Consider the following 18426-nt stretch of genomic DNA (forward strand, 5'->3'; position numbering starts at 1 on the left):
GCTTAATATTTTTGTGAAAACCATGATAAATTTTTTTCATTATTCATTTATGAATAGAAAGTTCAAAAGTACACCATTTATTTGAAATTGAAAGAGTTTGGAACATTATAAATGCCTCTACTTTCAATTTTGATCAATTTAATGTATCATTGCTGAAGAGAAGTATTAACGTAAAAATGTACGAGTCCAAAGTTTTGAATGGTAGTGTTGGTGAGAACTTACTTACACTGTCTAAATTTGACAACATTAGCTATGTTTCCATCCACCTATTTTTATGCACATTTTGGGTATCGCATAAAAAAAATGCTGGATGGAAATGCCAGGATGTGCATAAAAAACATATGCACTCAACTGAATCGGAAAAAATTGTATCCGATAAGAATAAACTACGACGGAAACACATTTACTGAATAAATTCCTCGATGCGCATCAAACAAGTCATGTGACTTTGCGATGGGACGGCATAACTGGGACAACCAGTGGACAGATCTCGTTGCATAGCATCTGAAATGCCTGAACAAAGTCTGTCGTCGAAGTGGTTCGGTATAATTACCTCCCAGAACTGTCTTACACGACAAGATACCGAAACCAAGATAGCATGACAGTGTTTTGTGTTTTTTATAATAAAATTCATTTATTATAGGCTATATGAAAGTTATTATATGAAGTGACTTTGCAGCCTATTCCATTTTTCTTAGTGGTTTTTAATGCCAGTTTATCAGGAAGTGACAATTTTGTTCTCTTAGACTCATTGGATGGAAACGCTGCTTTATTTGCAAATGTTTTATGCAAAATTTCATTTTTGTGTTCAAATTAAATTTGCAACTGTGGATGGAAACATAGCTATTGTTTCAATCTATGTGCTTACATCATTGCCGCTGCAGATGGCCATGCTGGGATGGCGAGGGGTGATCTTTTCAGTGTGGCAGGGTCTGGGCAGGTGATTATCAGACCTGCAGCTGGCATCATTACTGGAGATGGTTGGGAACTCCTCCAGAGACAGATACATGTACTGCAGACAGCTAAACACACAAAAGACAGATTACTACAGTCACATTGCACATTAACAGGTATACACAAGACATATGTACACTGGACTACTGACTTTTGACTTGCGGCCTGTGTGTTGCTGTATGAACAGGGTTCAGTCACTTGAAGTTGCAGGATAGGAGCCTCATAATAGGCACTGGGCAAAAGCACCAGGTAGTCCTGAAGAAAGAAAGAGACAGACAGTGTATCCAGCGCTTGTTCATAATAATGTAGAGAGCATGTTAAGAGGGGGTCCTACCAGCAGAATGCCCTCCGCCTCAATAATCACAGTCCAGGTTCCCGGGTTCAAGACAAATGGCTCCACAAAACTATTCTGAGGCACGTTCACAAATGTGGGTTCTGAACTGGGTGCAAAGACGATCTGTTTAGACTGCTCAGAGCCTGCAAAGAGAAGAATGGAGATCTGGTTTATGGAGATGGAGCATTTGATGAATCAATAAAACATGGCATGTCTCTAAACTTTGTTACAAAGTTACATATTTTTTTTATTAATTATTAATATCAAGATATTAATTGTTGTACTAAAAGAATAGTTAATTTAAAATTAAAAAACTGTCATCATTTACTCATGGAGACTTTCTTTCTTCTGTGAAAGACAGAAGGAGATGTTTAGCAGAATGTCCCAGCTGCTCTTTGCCATACAATAAACGTACAAGAGTAAAATGAATACTAATAAACTCCAAAAATCAAAATTAAAACATTAAAGGTGCCATCGAACGTTTTTTTACAAGATGTAATATAAGTCTAAGGTGTCCCCTGAATGTGTCTGTGAAGTTTCAGCTCAAAATACCCCATAGATTTTTTTTTATCATTTTTTTAACTGCCTATTTTGGGGCATCATTAACTATGCACCGATATATAGGTTGCGGCCCCTTTAAATCTCGTGCTCCCCGCCCCCGGAGCTCGCGCTTGCCTTAAACAGCATAAACAAAGTTCACAGAGCTAATATAACCCTCAAAATGGATCTTTACAAAGTGTTCGTCATGCAGCATGTCTAATCGCGTAAGTATGGTATTTATTTGGATGTTTACATTTGATTCTGAATGAGTTTGTGGCTAACGGCTAATGCTACACTGTTGGAGAGATTTATAAAGAATGAAGTTGTGTTTATGAATTATACAGACTGCAAGTGTTTAAAATGAAAATAGCGACGGCTCTTGTCTCCGTGAATACAGTAATAAACGATGGTAACTTTAACCACATTTAACAGTACATTAGCAACATGCTAACGAAACATTTAGAAAGACAATTTACAAATATCACTAAAAATATCATGATATCATGGATCATGTCAGTTATTATTGCTCCATCTGCCATTTTTCGCTGTTGTTCTTGCTTGCTTACCTAGTCTGATGATTCAGCTGTGCACAGATCCAGACGTTAATACTGGCTGCCCTTGTCTAATGCCTTGAACATGAGCTGGCTTATGCAAATATTGGGGCGTACATATTAATGATCCCGACTGTTACGTAACAGTCGGTGTTATGTTGAGATTCGCCTGTTCTTCAGAGGTCTTTTAAACAAATGAGATTTATATAAGAAGGAGGAAACAACAGTGTTTGAGACTCACTGTATGTCATTTCCATGTACTGAACTCTTGTTATTCAACTATGCCGAGGAAAATTCAACTTTTGATTCTAGGGCACCTTTAAACATGACGTAAGGGTACGTTTACATGACAACGATGCACTAAAAACGGAACAGTTTTTACTTTGTGTTTTTCGAGTACAGTCGACAACGTTGTTAAAACGATCCATGTTCACATGAGAAAAAACACTGTATTCTGCTGCCAGACCAGTAGTTGGCGATGTCACTTTGTAAAGAAACATCATGCGCCTATAGACTGAACATGTACAGTAATACCCATCCGCATTACGTCACATTTTCACAAAGTCATGTTTCTGTCTTTTTCACATTTTCACTGTGAAACCCGTTATTAAAAGTTTGCATTTTCAGGCCCACGCCACTGTCGCAAAAACACATAAAAATTTTCCATTTTTTGTTGAAAACAGTGTTGTGTAAAAGCCCCCTAAAACTATTAGAACAAATCTAAATCTGTATGATTAGCCTTTATACACCTATTAAAGCAGCCAATTATATATGTATGCGATAATTTTAACACATTTATCGTATTTTGTGACTATTTGGAGTCAGGCTTCTTAACCAGCTAATAAACCAGTAGTGTTTTTACAAAAAAAAAAAAAAAAAAAATTGAAACTTTTTATGCAGTTCTTAATTTTAAATTTTAAATGTGCAATTAAGTTTTTCCTAAATGTATGTCATTCATAACAAAACAAGAGGAAAGGAATGCAACAAGTCATTTTAGCATACCAAGATGTAAAACTAGTTTTGGGCAGTCATCATTCTCAGTTAAGGAAGTGATGGAATAATTTACCAATACAATACCAATATAAAAGACAAACAGAATAAATAAATAAATAAATAAACAGAATCAATTTTGTGACCATTAATAGTTTATTTAGGCTTTTTTATATTTTTGTGTATTTTAATATTCATATTGATTGTTTGTTGGTTAGATTTCTTAGGTTCATTTTTTTAAGCTTAATTTTTCATGTTGAAGAACCAATGGCATTTGACATCACTGATGACCTGGCATGATGCTTCATATAGACCACTTTTATAGTAATGTTATAATGCCTTTTTGTCATATTTAGAGTTTTCATAGTATGGAAAAGAGCAGCTTTGACATGCTGTTAAAACTCTCCTTTTGGGTTCAATAGAAGAAAGTTGTGCAGTTTTGCATGATTACAGAATCATTTTTGGGTGAACCTTAATACTTGATTAAAATAGATAAAGCAGAGTAATTATTAATAATAATAATAATATAGTCAAAGGTTCAAACCTCAATTAACAGAAAGAAAGCAATGACAGTTCAGAACTAGGACTGGCACATTGAACCGTCAGACGTACCTCTTCTGCTGTTCTGAAAGGCTGTGATTTTACCGTTCGACACGGCCGACCGCGTGTTTACATATCTGAGGATGAAGCGCGTGAGATACACATCTGCTTCACGCACGTGTACCATCATTTTAACCGTATTCTGAGATGGAGGACAAGGAAGACAAGAAGAGGAGAGAGAGGGAAAGAGGAGGGGAGGGTGTACAGCACATAAGGCCTGTGTTAAAGACCTGAACTGTGGCTTTCTGTGTGTGATCATGTGATAGACCTGAGATGCAGGCTGCGCTGTGAGTGTGTCTTGAACATGGGGAGAAGGAGGGTTTGTAAAGAGAGGATGAAGGAGGACAGAAAGTCACCAGCTCAGAGAGCAAAGAAGTGAGGAAGTTAGAAAGATGGAGAATTAAAACAGAGGAGTGCTCAAAGACTTACAGTTCCCACAGAGGAAGTGTCTGCCATCCTCAATCACAGAGACCCGCCCCCTCACGTCCACGCCCCCGCGGTTGACATAGTGCAAGACCACATGAAACAGGTCTGGAGAGCCAACCACCACCTCAACCAGAACACGAGGCTAGAGAGCGAGAAAGAACGGCCCACAACAGAGAGACAATTGCAAAGCTGTTCCTTTAAACCACCACCAACCAGCACTACAGCCCAACACAGCAGCCAATGTATGCAAGCAGCACCAATCAAAAGCCTCGATCAAAGCCCTCAGCCAAGCCAAAGACGCGGCACATTTCAATGACACATCACAGTCACATTTTGCACAAACTTTACACAAATTTACAAACATGCATGAACTTGAACATCTTCATCTTTACAAAATAATAATAACACTTTGTATTAAAGCTGCAGTCCGTAAGTTTTGCCTCTTTGTCGCCACCTCTGTTTGAAACCTGAAATTGCAGTAATTTGCAGAATTATTCTTTTTACGTGGGTTGTGCATCGGCTCGACTCCTCAGCGGATGAATCTAATGTTTGCTGTCAGTCACCGCACCGGTGTGGATACTGTACTTCAGAATCACAGATTGTAGTCTTGAAGTATGACCAAAGTAGGAATTTTCAATGGAAAATGAACAAGTAAGTAACATTTCTGCCACTTTTGTTCTGACTAACTGAGAAAAAAGCATTACAATCGAGCTGTCAATGGTGATTAATCTAATGATCGCTCGGATCACGTCAAACTAATTATATTTATTATATAATTAGTTAATTTATAATTACTAATAAATTATTATTATTGTTATACTTTGTTTTCAAATTGTTAATGTTAACAACATCAGCATTGTGTGACTGTGTATTTAGTGTGTATTAGCGTTAGCTGTAGATTTCAATTTCCGAAGTCTTTTGCTTTTGGCTACGGGTGAATCTCCAGTTGCCACTGATGATTGTCATTTGGATCTTTCTGGATTACAATCCACCATCAAAATGAAGTTTAATTATTGCAGCTGCTGTAGAAAAGGCTATAAATGATCCGTCACATGCCATAAAGCCTAGCAGGGCAATACTAACCGAGCTGGGACTCCTTCCTTTCTGTTTACAGATGTGATGTAATGACGCAAAGACAAACGGCTGCATGCTGGAATTTCCCGCGGAAACCCACCAGTACCGATTTTCTATTTTAAATTATTATTACAAGCTTACCGTTGTGAATCGGGCTAAGGTAAGGAGATAGTTTTGAACACTGGCTAGTTATGTACTTGCTCAAAAATTGATTTTGGATCATTTTTAATGAAAAAAAGTTACAGACTGCAGCTTTAAATTAATTTTAAATTTAAAATAAGTCATATTTATTCACATTATATTTAATATTATCACAGTATCTAAGCATTCGTAACATATTTTACTTCTGTAATGTGACATACTTCCTAGATACCCAACAAGAAAAAAAAATCTAGACTAGGATTTGATGTTGTACAAAATAAAATTGTCCATTGTACAAATTAAAAAGTTGGGAACGGACTGAAATGAGTGGGCTTGGTGACATCAGCAATGTTGTTACATTTTGATGATTACATTTAGATTACAAAGACATTTACAAATGTTTCATGATTAAATTTTGATTTAATGTCGACTTTATGTGCTTTACAAAAAAGTAAAATTACACAAATCGCTATAATACACAATATGGAATAATAACAGATTGTAGGGGTGTAACGGTACACAAACATGACTGTTCAGTACGTACCTCGGTATTGAAGTCATGGTTCGGTCCAGCAGGGGGAGACAACTAAACATAAAATTGCTTCTTTTTTTTATTAAACAGTGCTTTATTAAACAAATTGTGTCTTTCTCTTTAAATAAATTCAATTATAATTAGCATTTTCTTAAGGATAAAAAAAAATGTCCAACATGCTGTGGACACTAAATGACTTGCCTGAGGTAAATGTAATGCTACATGGGATATTATTCTCAAGCTGTTTTATTTATTTTTTTTCGCGGTTGAAACACTGGTTGAAAGATTACACATAAAATATCTTTGCATAGATTGTCTGTTCTTGTTCTTCTGCACTTTTTCCTGTTGTGGCGGTTAGCAAACAGCGTTGCATTACCGTGCGCCCCCTTCTGGATTGGAGTGAGACTGACTGTATTCATCATCTGACTGGATGCACTAAACCATGACGGTTCGGGGCGAATACATGTACCGTAACACCCCTAATAGATTGTAATATTATTATTATTGATGCTATTGTAATTTTGTTTTATTAATAGTATATATTTTATTAATATTACAGCAATTTGCTATTATTATTTACCATTCAGTAATGTTGTTATAATTTTTTTTAATGTATACAATTATTAGTAAAGATTAATAATAATAACAATTATTATATTATATTATATTATATTATATTATATTATATTATATTATATTATATTATATTATATTATATTATATTATATTATATTATATTATATTATATTACTATTTACCATTTATAATAATAATAAAAAAACATGATTTCAAGCTTCCAAACATTAAGTCTCATAAGTGTGTGTGTCTCACCTGTATGAGGGACATCTGTGCGTACCCCCTCCAGCTGAAGCTCTCAAACTCTAGAGGATTGTAACCAAACCTCACCGGACGTCCATCCATTGTGGTTCCGTCCTCCACCTCAAACTTCATATGGTGCAGGTCTGGGAAGTAATGATCCGGCCGTGGTCTAAACAAGCACATGAGAGTGATGACAGCCGCCCACACATAAAAGTGATTAGTGCACACTTCTACATCTGTGTGTGCTTTTCCTCATCACTTACTGATTGCATTTGGGTCCCTCCACATTGGGTCTGCATCGACACCGCCCCTGTCTCTGATCACATGCCTGCCCAACTGAGCCTCCAATGTCACACTGACAGCCTGCATGCACACAGGGACGAGAGTTTAACCCATCTCTTCATTGAAGTGTTGATAATGTCTGCTTGGGATTGAGTTTGTACCTTGGCACCCAAAGTAGTTGTTACTTTGAAGGCTGAAGTATCCATCCTTGCACACGCTACATGTGCCACTGCACACATTGGGTTTACAGAAACACTGGCCGGTGCTCTGATTCACACACAGATGGGTGTTTGTTAACTTTGCTCTTGGAATTGCATTTGTAAGATGGAGCTATCACTGGAAATATTTCCATACCTGAGTGCACTCTGCAACCTCGCTCAGTGTTCCTGCTGTGTTACAGTCACAGGCTGCAGAATCAATCAGAATATACATTAGCATAAATATATAATCCATTATTATTATTATTATTATACAGTAAAACTAAAAATTATTCAGACGTATTTTATACATGTTTACTAGTGGGTGCAGGACACTATAGTTCATTTATGTAAGTGAGGATAGCAAAATAAAGTAAACTGTGACATATTATACCCAAAAATTCTTCATACAGTAAAATTGCTAAAAATTTGGAACCAAAAATTATTCAGACACTTTGACCTGACCATGTTTTGCTAAAGTGTTATCTGACATAATTAAGTTTTTTTTTTTTCTGACAGTTTAACTCTGAGATCTTGTCATATTTTATTACTACTTTTTAAACTATAGTGAAAAAACTGTAATAATGAATGAAATGTTCAAGGTGTTTGAATAAATTTTAGTTTGACTGTATATGCAGTTTACTAACAAGCTACAGATTCAAAAAAATACTGAGTCTGATTGGTCAGAATAGCTAACAAAATGGCAGTTGTTTGTCTGCATGTAGCCCCAATCACTTAAAACAGCATTTTGTGCTGTGTGTCCAAACTTTTCTCTTACTTGAGCATCCATAGACTGTATCAGGAGAAAGATTCCAGTAGAGAGGCTTACAGCGATCACACGCCACCCCTTCTACATTCGGCAGACACTCGCAGGAGCCCTGAAGTATAAAAAAACAAGCATTGAGAGTCGGGACTAAGAAAAAATGTTTGTAAAAGGCCAAGATCCTCAAAAACAGCATTAATTAAAAAGTAACTATGTAAAAGATATGATTTTTTTAGATCAAAAATAGAGAAATAATATTACAATTTACAATAATAGTTTTCTATTTGAATATATTTTAAAATGTAATTTATATCCAGTGATCAAAGCTGAATTTTCAGCATCATTACTCCAGTCTTCAGTGTCACATGATCCTTCAGAAATCATTCTAATATGATGAAACATTTCTTATATTATCAATGTTGAAAACAGTGCTGTTTGATATTTTTGTGGAAAACACAATACTTTTATTTAGGATTATTTGATGAATAGAAAGTTTTAAAGAACAGCATTTATTTTGTAAAAATCTCCTGCAACATTATGCAAATTTTTAACAGTTTAATGCGCCCTTACTGAATACAGTATTTCTTTTTTTAAAAAATACAACACAAATGGGACACCACACGTGATAATGTGCCATACCACTACTGAAATTTTGCTGCATACTTCACAAAATATTTTATAACATATACAGTGGGTACAGAAAGTATTCAGACCCCCTTAAATTTTTCACTCTTTGTTATATTGCAGCCATTTGCTAAAATCATTTAAGATCATTTAAGATTAAGATTTAGCAAATGGCTGTACCCCATATTGACAGACAAACACAGAATTGTTGACATTTTTGCAGATTTATTAAAAAAGAAAAACTGAAATATCACATGGTCCTAAGTATTCAGACCCTTTGCTGTGACACTCATATATTTAACTCAGGTGCTGTCCATTTCTTCTGATCATCCTTGAGATGGTTCTACACCTTCATTTGAGTCCAGCTGTGTTTGATTATACTGATTGGACTTGATTAGGAAAGCCACACACCTGTCTATATAAGACCTTACAGCTCACAGTGCATGTCAGAGCAAATGAGAATCATGAGGTCAAAGGAACTGCCTGAAGAGCTCAGAGACAGAATTGTGGCAAGGCACAGATCTGACCAAGGTTACAAAAAAATTTCTGCTGCACTTAAGGTTCCTAAGAGCACAGTGGCCTCCATAATCCTTAAATGGAAGATGTTTGGGATGACCAGAACCCTTCCTAGAGCTGGCCGTCCGGCCAAACTGAGCTATTGGGGGAGAAGAGCCTTGGTGAGAGAGGTAAAGAAGAACCCAAAGATCACTGTGGCTGAGCTCCAGAGATGCAGTCGGGAGATGGGAGAAAGTTGTAGAAAGTCAACCATCACTGCAGCCCTCCACCAGTCGGGGCTTTATGGCAGAGTGGCCCGACAGAAGCCTCTCCTCAGTGCAAGACACATGAAAGCCCGCATGGAGTTTGCCAAGATGGTGAGAAATAAGATTCTCTGGTCTGATGAGACCAAGATAGAACTTTTTGGCCTTAATTCTAAGCGGTACGTGTGGAGAAAACCAGGCACTGCTCATCACCTGTCCAATACAGTCCCAACAGTGAAGCATGGTGGTGGCAGCATCATGCTGTGGGGGTGTTTTTCAGCTGCAGGGACAGGACGACTGGTTGCAATCGAGGGAAAGATGAATGCGGCCAAGTACAGGGATATCCTGGACGAAAACCTTCTCCAGAGTGCTCAGGACCTCAGACTGGGCCGAAGGTTTACCTTCCAACAAGACAATGACCCTAAGCACACAGCTAAAATAACGAAGGAGTGGCTTCACAACAACTCCGTGACTGTTCTTGAATGGCCCAGCCAGAGCCCTGACTTAAACCCAATTGAGCATCTCTGGAGAGACCTAAAAATGGCTGTCCACCAACGTTTACCATCCAACTGACAGAACTGGAGAGGATCTGCAAGGAGGAATGGCAGAGGATCCCCAAATCCAGGTGTGAAAAACTTGTTGCATCTTTCCCAAAAAGACTCATGGCTGTATTAGATCAAAAGGGTGCTTCTACTAAATACTGAGCAAAGGGTCTGAATACTTAGGACCATGTGATATTTCAGTTTTTTTTTTTTTTTTTTTTTTTTAATAAATATGGAAAAATGTCAACAATTCTGTGTTTTTCTGTCAATATGGGGTGCTGTGTGTACATTAATGAGGAAAAAAAATGAACTTAAATTATTTTAGCAAATGGCTGCAATATAACAAAGAGTGAAAAATTTAAGGGGGTCTGAATACTTTCCGTACCCACTGTACTTGATATATAAAACAGCATGCAGTATGCATATATTCAGTATCCTAGTAATCCATTCTGGATGTAGCTATAATTAATATTGAAAAAGATCAATAAAGCTCACCACAGTGGGCAGGACATCATTATGAACAGAGCCTGCTGGGTTACACGTCCCGACTAGAGCATAAAAAGACAAAGAACAACATCAGAACTATTGTAAATGAATTTAATAAACAGGATTTTGTTTGAGCAAACATCTATGCAAGATCACCTTGGCAGAGGGGAAAGCCATATGACCCAGAACTGCAGCTATCACACCTCTGACCCTCAATGTTTGGCAGACACACACACTGTCCAGACACTGGATCACAGGAACTGAAGCGAGAGCCCTCCACTGAACAATGACATGCTGAAACAGAGAAAATCACCTGTTACAGCAGACAATCCTTCCCTTGTTTCCACCATGATAAGAGACATGTGACTTACGTGTGCAGCTGGGATAAGAGTAGTATCCGGGGGCACACTGGTCACATTTGGGGCCACTGTAGTTGGGTCTGCAGTTACACTGACCCTGACACACTACAGCTGGAGTCCAAAGATGTGCGAGTGTCACAAGTGCACACTGAGAAAAAGGATAAAGTTACAATTGAGATAAAACAAACAGAGCCATTCTTGATGTATATTCACTGTGTGTGTCTCACCCTGGCAGTTTGGATACGAGTGGAACCCTGAGCGACACTCCTCACAGCGAGGACCAGTGAACTCCGGCCTGCACAAACACTGACCGACCGCGTCACACATCTCAGGCAAAGAGCCCACAACACTGCAACCACAATCTACAAACAGACAGAGAGAGAAATTAAATTAAATTCAAACTTTATTTTTAAGTCAACATGAAATGCATTCGCAATCCATCTTACATATGTGAAATTTATCAGAGTGGAAAAGTATATTCAATGAGATCAAATGTAGGAAGTGACTTGACTGGTTCGTGAGTGGGCATTCCATACAAGAATGGAGCAAGAACTGAGTGTGAGTTTGCAGACAACAGTGGAGTTACTACTGAGTTAATAGTCAAGACTGATTAACTTACACAATTTTGCCTGAATGATTCAGTGTTTTTGAACAAATCAGTTGAGTAAATGATTCAATGACTCACTAATCTCATACCTAAGTGAATCAATGTTTGTGAAGAAAACGATCTGGGGTGCGTTTCCCAAAAGCATCGATAGCCAACTAACATCGCAAGTTCCGTCGTTGCTTACATAGTTCAATGATTTGGTGTTTCCCGAAACCATATTTCAAACAAACATTCGCAAACTGCATCGCAAACTTGTGTGGTTGGAACGACAGCTCTCGAGCTGTGCTTAGAATCATAGGACCCTATTTTAACGATCTAAACGCGCAGGTGCACTCAGGGCGTGTCCAAATCCACTTTTGCTATTTTAACGACGGAAAAACGGTCCGTGCGCCGGGGCGCATTTTTGAAATGGGTTGTCCCTATTCTCTTAATGAGTAATGGGCGTAACGTTCAATAAACCAATCAGAGTGTCATCTATGGATGCGCTCGCGCCATGGCGGATTGCTATTTACATGGCTACATTTATTTAATTAAAAATACAGTAAAAAACAGTAATATTGTGAAATATTATTACAATTTAAAATAACTGTTTTCTATTTGAATATATTTGACAAAGTAATTTATTCCTGTGATGCAAAGCTGAATTTTCAGCATCGTTACTCCAGTCTTCAGTGTCACATGATCCTTCAGAAATCATTCTAATATGCTGATTTGCTGCTCAAGAAACATTTAATGTGTACAATTGTACAAAATATTTGTGTACAATATTTTTTTTCAGGATTATTTGATGAATAGAAAGTTCAAAAGAACAGTGTTTATCTGAAATCTAATCTTTTGTAACATTATAAATGTCTTTACTGCCACTTTTGATTGATTTAATGCATCCTTGCTGAATAAAAGTATTCATTTCTTTAATTTCTTTTCAAAAAAATAAAAATAAAAATTCTTACTGACCCCAAACTTTTGAACGGTAGTGTATAATGCTACAGAAGCTTTGTATTTCAGATAAATGCTGTTCTTTTGAACTTTCTATTCATCAAGGAATCCTGAAAAAAAAAGTACACAACTGTTTTCAACATTGAAATAATCATAAATGTTTATTGAGCAGCAAATCAGCATATTAGAATGATTTCTGAAGGATCATGTGACACTGAAGACTGGAGTAACGATGCTGAAAATTCAGCTTTGCATCACAGGAATAAATTACTTTGTCAAATATATTTAAATAGTACACAGTTATTTTAAATTGTAATAATATTTCACAATATTACTGTTTTTTTACTGTATTTTTAATTAAATAAATGTAGCCTTGGTGAGCAGACGAAACTTCTTTTAAAAACATTAAAAATCTTTGTGGTTCCAAACTTTTGGACTGTACTGTATGTGTGTGTATTGGCACGATTGTTCAATTAATTAGCCAATTTCGTTCATCATTATAAGTAGTAATAGGCTGAATTGAAAATAGGTAGCCTAATTCTAATACACGCAATGACTATTCATCATTACATTTTTATATTTATGTAGCCTACACAATAATATTCTTTTACACTGTAATCCTTTTGTTTTTAATATTTGGCATGTTTGTGTGATGCGCATCCCTGTGTGTAATAAGCAAAGTCAACGCGCACTGTGGACGCGCCCAGAGGCGCAGTTTCTACCAACGGGCTCTAACAAAAAAATATTGCGCCACTGACTTTAGACCAGGTTTGAGTTGGTCTATAGCGCAGTCTATTTTCAGCTCCTTAAAATAGCAATGCGCCGGCAATGCGCCTGAACACACCTCTTTTTTAGACCAGCACGCCCATGGGTGCACTAACTGGCGCAAATGCATTTACTAATTTAAGGACGTGGCGCTGAACGGGAAAACGCGAACGGCGCCGGACGCAAACTAGCAAACACACTTGCGCTGCGCCTTGCGTCGCATTGCGCCGGGTGTATTATAGGGCCCATAGTTTCCTGATTTTATGACATGTGGACTTAATAAATCGTTATCTTGAGCAAAATAAGCAAGCTGACATTAAGTACAATGTATATCTTTAATTTCGAATATATACAAATGTCATTTACATATTTTAGTTTGTCAAGAGATTTAAAGCACTATTTTTGAAACGTGCACTAGAATGTAAGAATGAGTCATGACTAGCTAGTTGATCTATTAACGATGCATCATACTATGGCAGTGAAGCAGCGAGTTACGTCATTGTACGGGAAACACACCCCTGGTTGAGTGAATGATTCAATGGCTCACTTATCAAGATAGTCACTTGTTTTGTTCCTAAATGGTTTAGTGTTTTTGAACAAGTCAGTTGAGTACAAGAATAAATGACTAATAAAACAGTCACTTGTTTTGTTCCTGAATGAATTAATGTCTTTGAACAAACCTATTTGGTTGAGAGAATGATTCAAGTGACTCGCTTATTAAAACAGACTCTTCTTTTATTCCGGAATGAATCAGTGTCTTTGAACAAATTAGTTGAGCAAAAGAATCAGTGACTAAATACAGTATATACGGCTCAATTTGTGTACTTACACACTATTTCAATGCTATTTTGTATAAATAGTGTGAATAGTCATTTTTGGACTAACCCTTTAAATAGTGTATAAATGCACAGAGTATAGTGCGTCATTTGGGACACAACTAGTCACTTGTTTTGTTGCTGAATGATTCTGTTTTTGAAAGAGTCAGTTGAGTAAAGTGACTCATAAAGACAGTCAGTTGTTTCATTCTTGAATGAATCCATGTTTTTGAACTAATCTACTTGGTTGAAAGAATGATCCAAATGACTCATTTATAAAGGCAGTCACTTGTTTTGTTTCAGAATGAATCAGTGTTTCGAATTAATTGGCTAAGTGAAAGATTCAAAAGACTGGAATAATGATTTAAACTGCAGAAGAATCACTGAAAAACCACCACTAATACACAGAGTAACAAGCTAACAGTCTGTGAATGTGCAAATTTAGACAAGCAGTGTGATATAAACAGTGAAAAGTCCCATTGCTACAGGAATGCTATTTCAGCACTCAGTCAATCAAATGAGTAATATCAGCCAAAAACCAAAAGCCAAAAAGGAAAGGTGGAGAAAGTTAGCTCACATTTTAAAATGTGCACTGATGAATCATGCACAATAAGACCAAGAATGAGTGTTGAGTATGTAAACAGGGTCAAATTTTAGTCAAGTCAAGTCATCTTCAATTATATAGCTCATTTCACAATATATATTGTCTCAAAGCAGCTTCACAGTGACAACAGGAAAATTCTTATCGAGCTAAAGTAGGTTTTTGAATGAATCGCTTCCGTTGTAAAAATTGTTTATTATTACTTTAGGGGCCGCTTAAATGACACCTTTCCTACTGAAACCCGAATACCTTTAATGCATTCTTGCCATTCATTTACGTGTTTAGTTTTGCATGTTTGAGTGTGTATGTGCGCAGAAGCTTGGTCTTTTTAAAAAAGTGATATTTGCCAAATTAAGCAGTAAAAGAATTCACAGGAAACAGTTTATTTGTGGCTGTATTGTGAAGTTCATGGTTTGGCAGTACTCATAGGGGATTTTGGAGCTCAGTGAGATTAGAGTTGGCAAGCACTCACATTGGCATAATGGGTAGTTGAAGTAGCCGGGCGCACACTGCTCGCATGAATACCCCTGAAACCCGCTCCGACAAACACACTGGCCCGTTACTGCATCACAGGACCCATCCAGGCAACCCTGGCCTGAACACTGACAGCCTGGGGGGAAGAGAGCGAGAATATGTGCATGTTTGCATTGCTTTTGTGTTTGGGTGGTATACTGTGCTCGCAAACACTCCAACTATGCACAAGATCAACAGCAGTTCAGCAGACACTGATGCGACAATCTGCATGTGTTTGCTCAGATGTCACCTGCTGCTGCAGCTTACAGAGAAAAGACAAAAATGGACAGCTGATTTGATCTGGGACTTGACAAGTTATATACAGTACAGTCCAAAAGTTTGGAACCACTAAGATTTTTAATGTTTTTAAAAGAAGTTTCGTCTGCTCATCAAGGCTACATTTATTTAATTAAAAATACAGTAAAAAACAGTAATATTGTGAAATATTATTACAATTTAAAATAACTGTGTACTATTTAAATATATTTGACAAAGTAATTTATTCCTGTGATGCAAAGCTGAATTTTCAGCATCGTTACTCCAGTCTTCAGTGTCACATGATCCTTCAGAAATCATTCTAATATGCTGATTTGCTGCTCAATAAACATTTATGATTATTTTCAATGTTGAAAACAGTTGTGTACTTTTTTTTTCAGGATTCCTTGATGAATAGAAAGTTCAAAAGAACAGCATTTATCTGAAATACAAAGCTTCTGTAGCATTATACACTACCGTTCAAAAGTTTGGGGTCAGTAAGAATTTTTATTTTTATTTTTTTGAAAAGAAATTAAAGAAATTAATACTTTTATTCAGCAAGGATGCATTAAATCAATCAAAAGTGGCAGTAAAGACATTTATAATGTTACAAAAGATTAGATTTCAGATAAACACTGTTCTTTTGAACTTTCTATTCATCAAATAATCCTGAAAAAAAATATTGTACACAAATATTTTGTACAATTGTACACATTAAATGTTTCTTGAGCAGCAGATCAGCATATTAGAATGATTTCTGAAGGATCATGTGACACTGAAGACTGGAGTAATGATGCTGAAAATTCAGCTTTGATCACAGGAATAAATTACTTTGTCAAATATATTTAAATAGTACACAGTTATTTTAAATTGTAATAATATTTCACAATATTACTGTTTTTTACTGTATTTTTAATTAAATAAATGTAGCCTTGGTGAGCAGACGAAACTTCTTTTAAAAACATTAAAAATCTCAGTGGTTCCAAACTTTTGGACTGTACTGTACTTACATTAAAATATCACTGTGATTAACTCAGTGACAATTATAAAACTCACACATAGCATTTAATTTAATAATTTTGAATGTACATTCAGATAAAGTTCAAAATGTTATGAAAATGTTAGATTCATATACGTAAATATATTAAATATTTGAACTACTGATCTGTTCAGCTGTCTATTATGTTTGTTAACGACTGTAAAGTAAACTTTAAAACTAAACCTCACATGCACCTGTTTATTTAATTTGTTTATTTATTTTAAAGCATTTCTAATCATGTGATGTCACCACACAGCATATGAAAGGGTCAGAGTGTGTGCGTCCTTACGTTGGCAGTTGAGGCCGAAGTGTCCATGAGCACAGGTGTCGCAGTGCTCTCCAGTGAATTCAGGTTTACAAACACATGTATTGGTGCGAGGGTCCGGCCTACAGGAGTTCCCTTCCGTGCCTGCAGCACTGCACTCACAGTCTGAAAACACAAGGATGTAATAAAACGGGTGAGAAATCAGTGAATAAGAATTGAATCAAATCAAAATTAGTCAAACTGAATCAAATCAGTGTCTTACTGATGATTTCTCCTGCAGGTCTGGCCTCTCCACTGATGTAAACCTCTGACAAGAATAAACACAAGGAAACAAATTTTATAATAAACAATTAGGTTTCCTTACGTCTTACAGTTGATCTACTTCAAAGTTCGTCTTGAGAGAGCAGATATTAACAGCTGCACAAACAGTGTTTTCAACCACGCGGTATCTTTATTTCTGTGTTACAAATATTCAAATTATCACATAAATACTGAGATAAAAGTTTATAGTTCAGATATAAACACTTATGTTTATGTTATCGATCAAAAGTGAGCAAATAAGCTTCTGAAAGAAACTTGTAGCTGAAAGCGACGCATTTCTCGATTACACTGTTTCACCACCAGGTGGCGACAAGTGACTTAAAAAATGCATTTGACATTGAATCATTCATTCAACAGATTCTTTCAAATACACTGATTCATCCAGTAATGAAACAAGAGTGTGTCATTGAATCATACATCTAAACAGATTTTTAAAAAAATAATTAATTCAAATAAAACAAAAATTTTAAAATAAACTGCAGCAATTAATATTTCGTCAGAACCTCTAGTAATAAATTACGTTATTTAGTTAAGTTGTCATTCAGAATCGTGATCTTAGTTTGACAAACAAAAAAGTTTCTCAATTTATCCTGAATTGTGCAGCTCTAAGTTCATTTAACGCTGATTTATTTAATCTTCATATAAATTATAAGAAAGATTTGTTTACATTTTATTTATTATTTAAAATTATTTGTTGTTTGCCTTAATTAAAAATGCATTGGTTAAATTCAAACTTTTTTTTTCTACTGTCCTTTTTAAAAATAAATAAATAAATTATCGATACTGAGCAATATGAAACATTATATTGTGATATATTTTTTTAGCTGTATCGCCCAGCCCCTACATATGTTTGTTTGATGATTGTTTAGAGATCATCTGCACTGGATAAATTTAACTGAAAAAATATATCTGCAAGCAGCAATTCAGGGTGAAGCAAACAAGAAAGCTAGCAGCAGACCAACAATGTCATGATGGATTATGATAGCAACTGAGACAAAGACACTGCATGCCAATATTGAAGTCAATCGGACCAACAGTACTGTAGTTAGAGCCAATTTCATGTTTTGTTCAATTATAGCACCAATAAGTGGCGTAGTCCCACCGCTTTTTCGTGTGTATCCTCAGAGTGCCCCTATACATAAGCATGCCAAATTTGGTGAAAATATCTAATTTCATTTAGGAATTATAGACATTTATATGTATTAACATATAAAAAACATAAACCCACACCTGAATTTGATTAAATTTTTTTGCCACTCACTATCAAAATTTTGACATTTGGCCATTAGTGTATAGTTGTTTTCGATTTTCCTATGGTGGTTTCCTCTCGATCGGAC

The 18426-nt window shown here is 36.2% G+C and overlaps 1 protein-coding gene across 1 annotated transcript in view; it reads right to left on the reverse strand.

Annotated features, from left to right (window-relative positions):
- Positions 1 to 18426, reverse strand: part of lama5 (laminin, alpha 5) — a 143838-nt gene that overhangs the window by 57888 nt on the left and 67524 nt on the right. Inside the window, 17 exon segments of the mRNA XM_048177262.1 lie at positions 869 to 1022; positions 1106 to 1209; positions 1289 to 1431; positions 4399 to 4537; positions 6974 to 7130; positions 7225 to 7324; positions 7405 to 7510; positions 7598 to 7650; positions 8219 to 8318; positions 10623 to 10675; positions 10770 to 10907; positions 10985 to 11072; positions 11074 to 11120; positions 11200 to 11334; positions 15169 to 15306; positions 16793 to 16933; positions 17031 to 17075. Coding sequence (XP_048033219.1) covers positions 869 to 1022; positions 1106 to 1209; positions 1289 to 1431; positions 4399 to 4537; positions 6974 to 7130; positions 7225 to 7324; positions 7405 to 7510; positions 7598 to 7650; positions 8219 to 8318; positions 10623 to 10675; positions 10770 to 10907; positions 10985 to 11072; positions 11074 to 11120; positions 11200 to 11334; positions 15169 to 15306; positions 16793 to 16933; positions 17031 to 17075 — 1841 coding nt within the window.

The sequence above is a fragment of the Megalobrama amblycephala genome, linkage group LG24 (assembly GCF_018812025.1).
Source record: "Megalobrama amblycephala isolate DHTTF-2021 linkage group LG24, ASM1881202v1, whole genome shotgun sequence".
NCBI lineage: Eukaryota > Metazoa > Chordata > Actinopteri > Cypriniformes > Xenocyprididae > Megalobrama > Megalobrama amblycephala.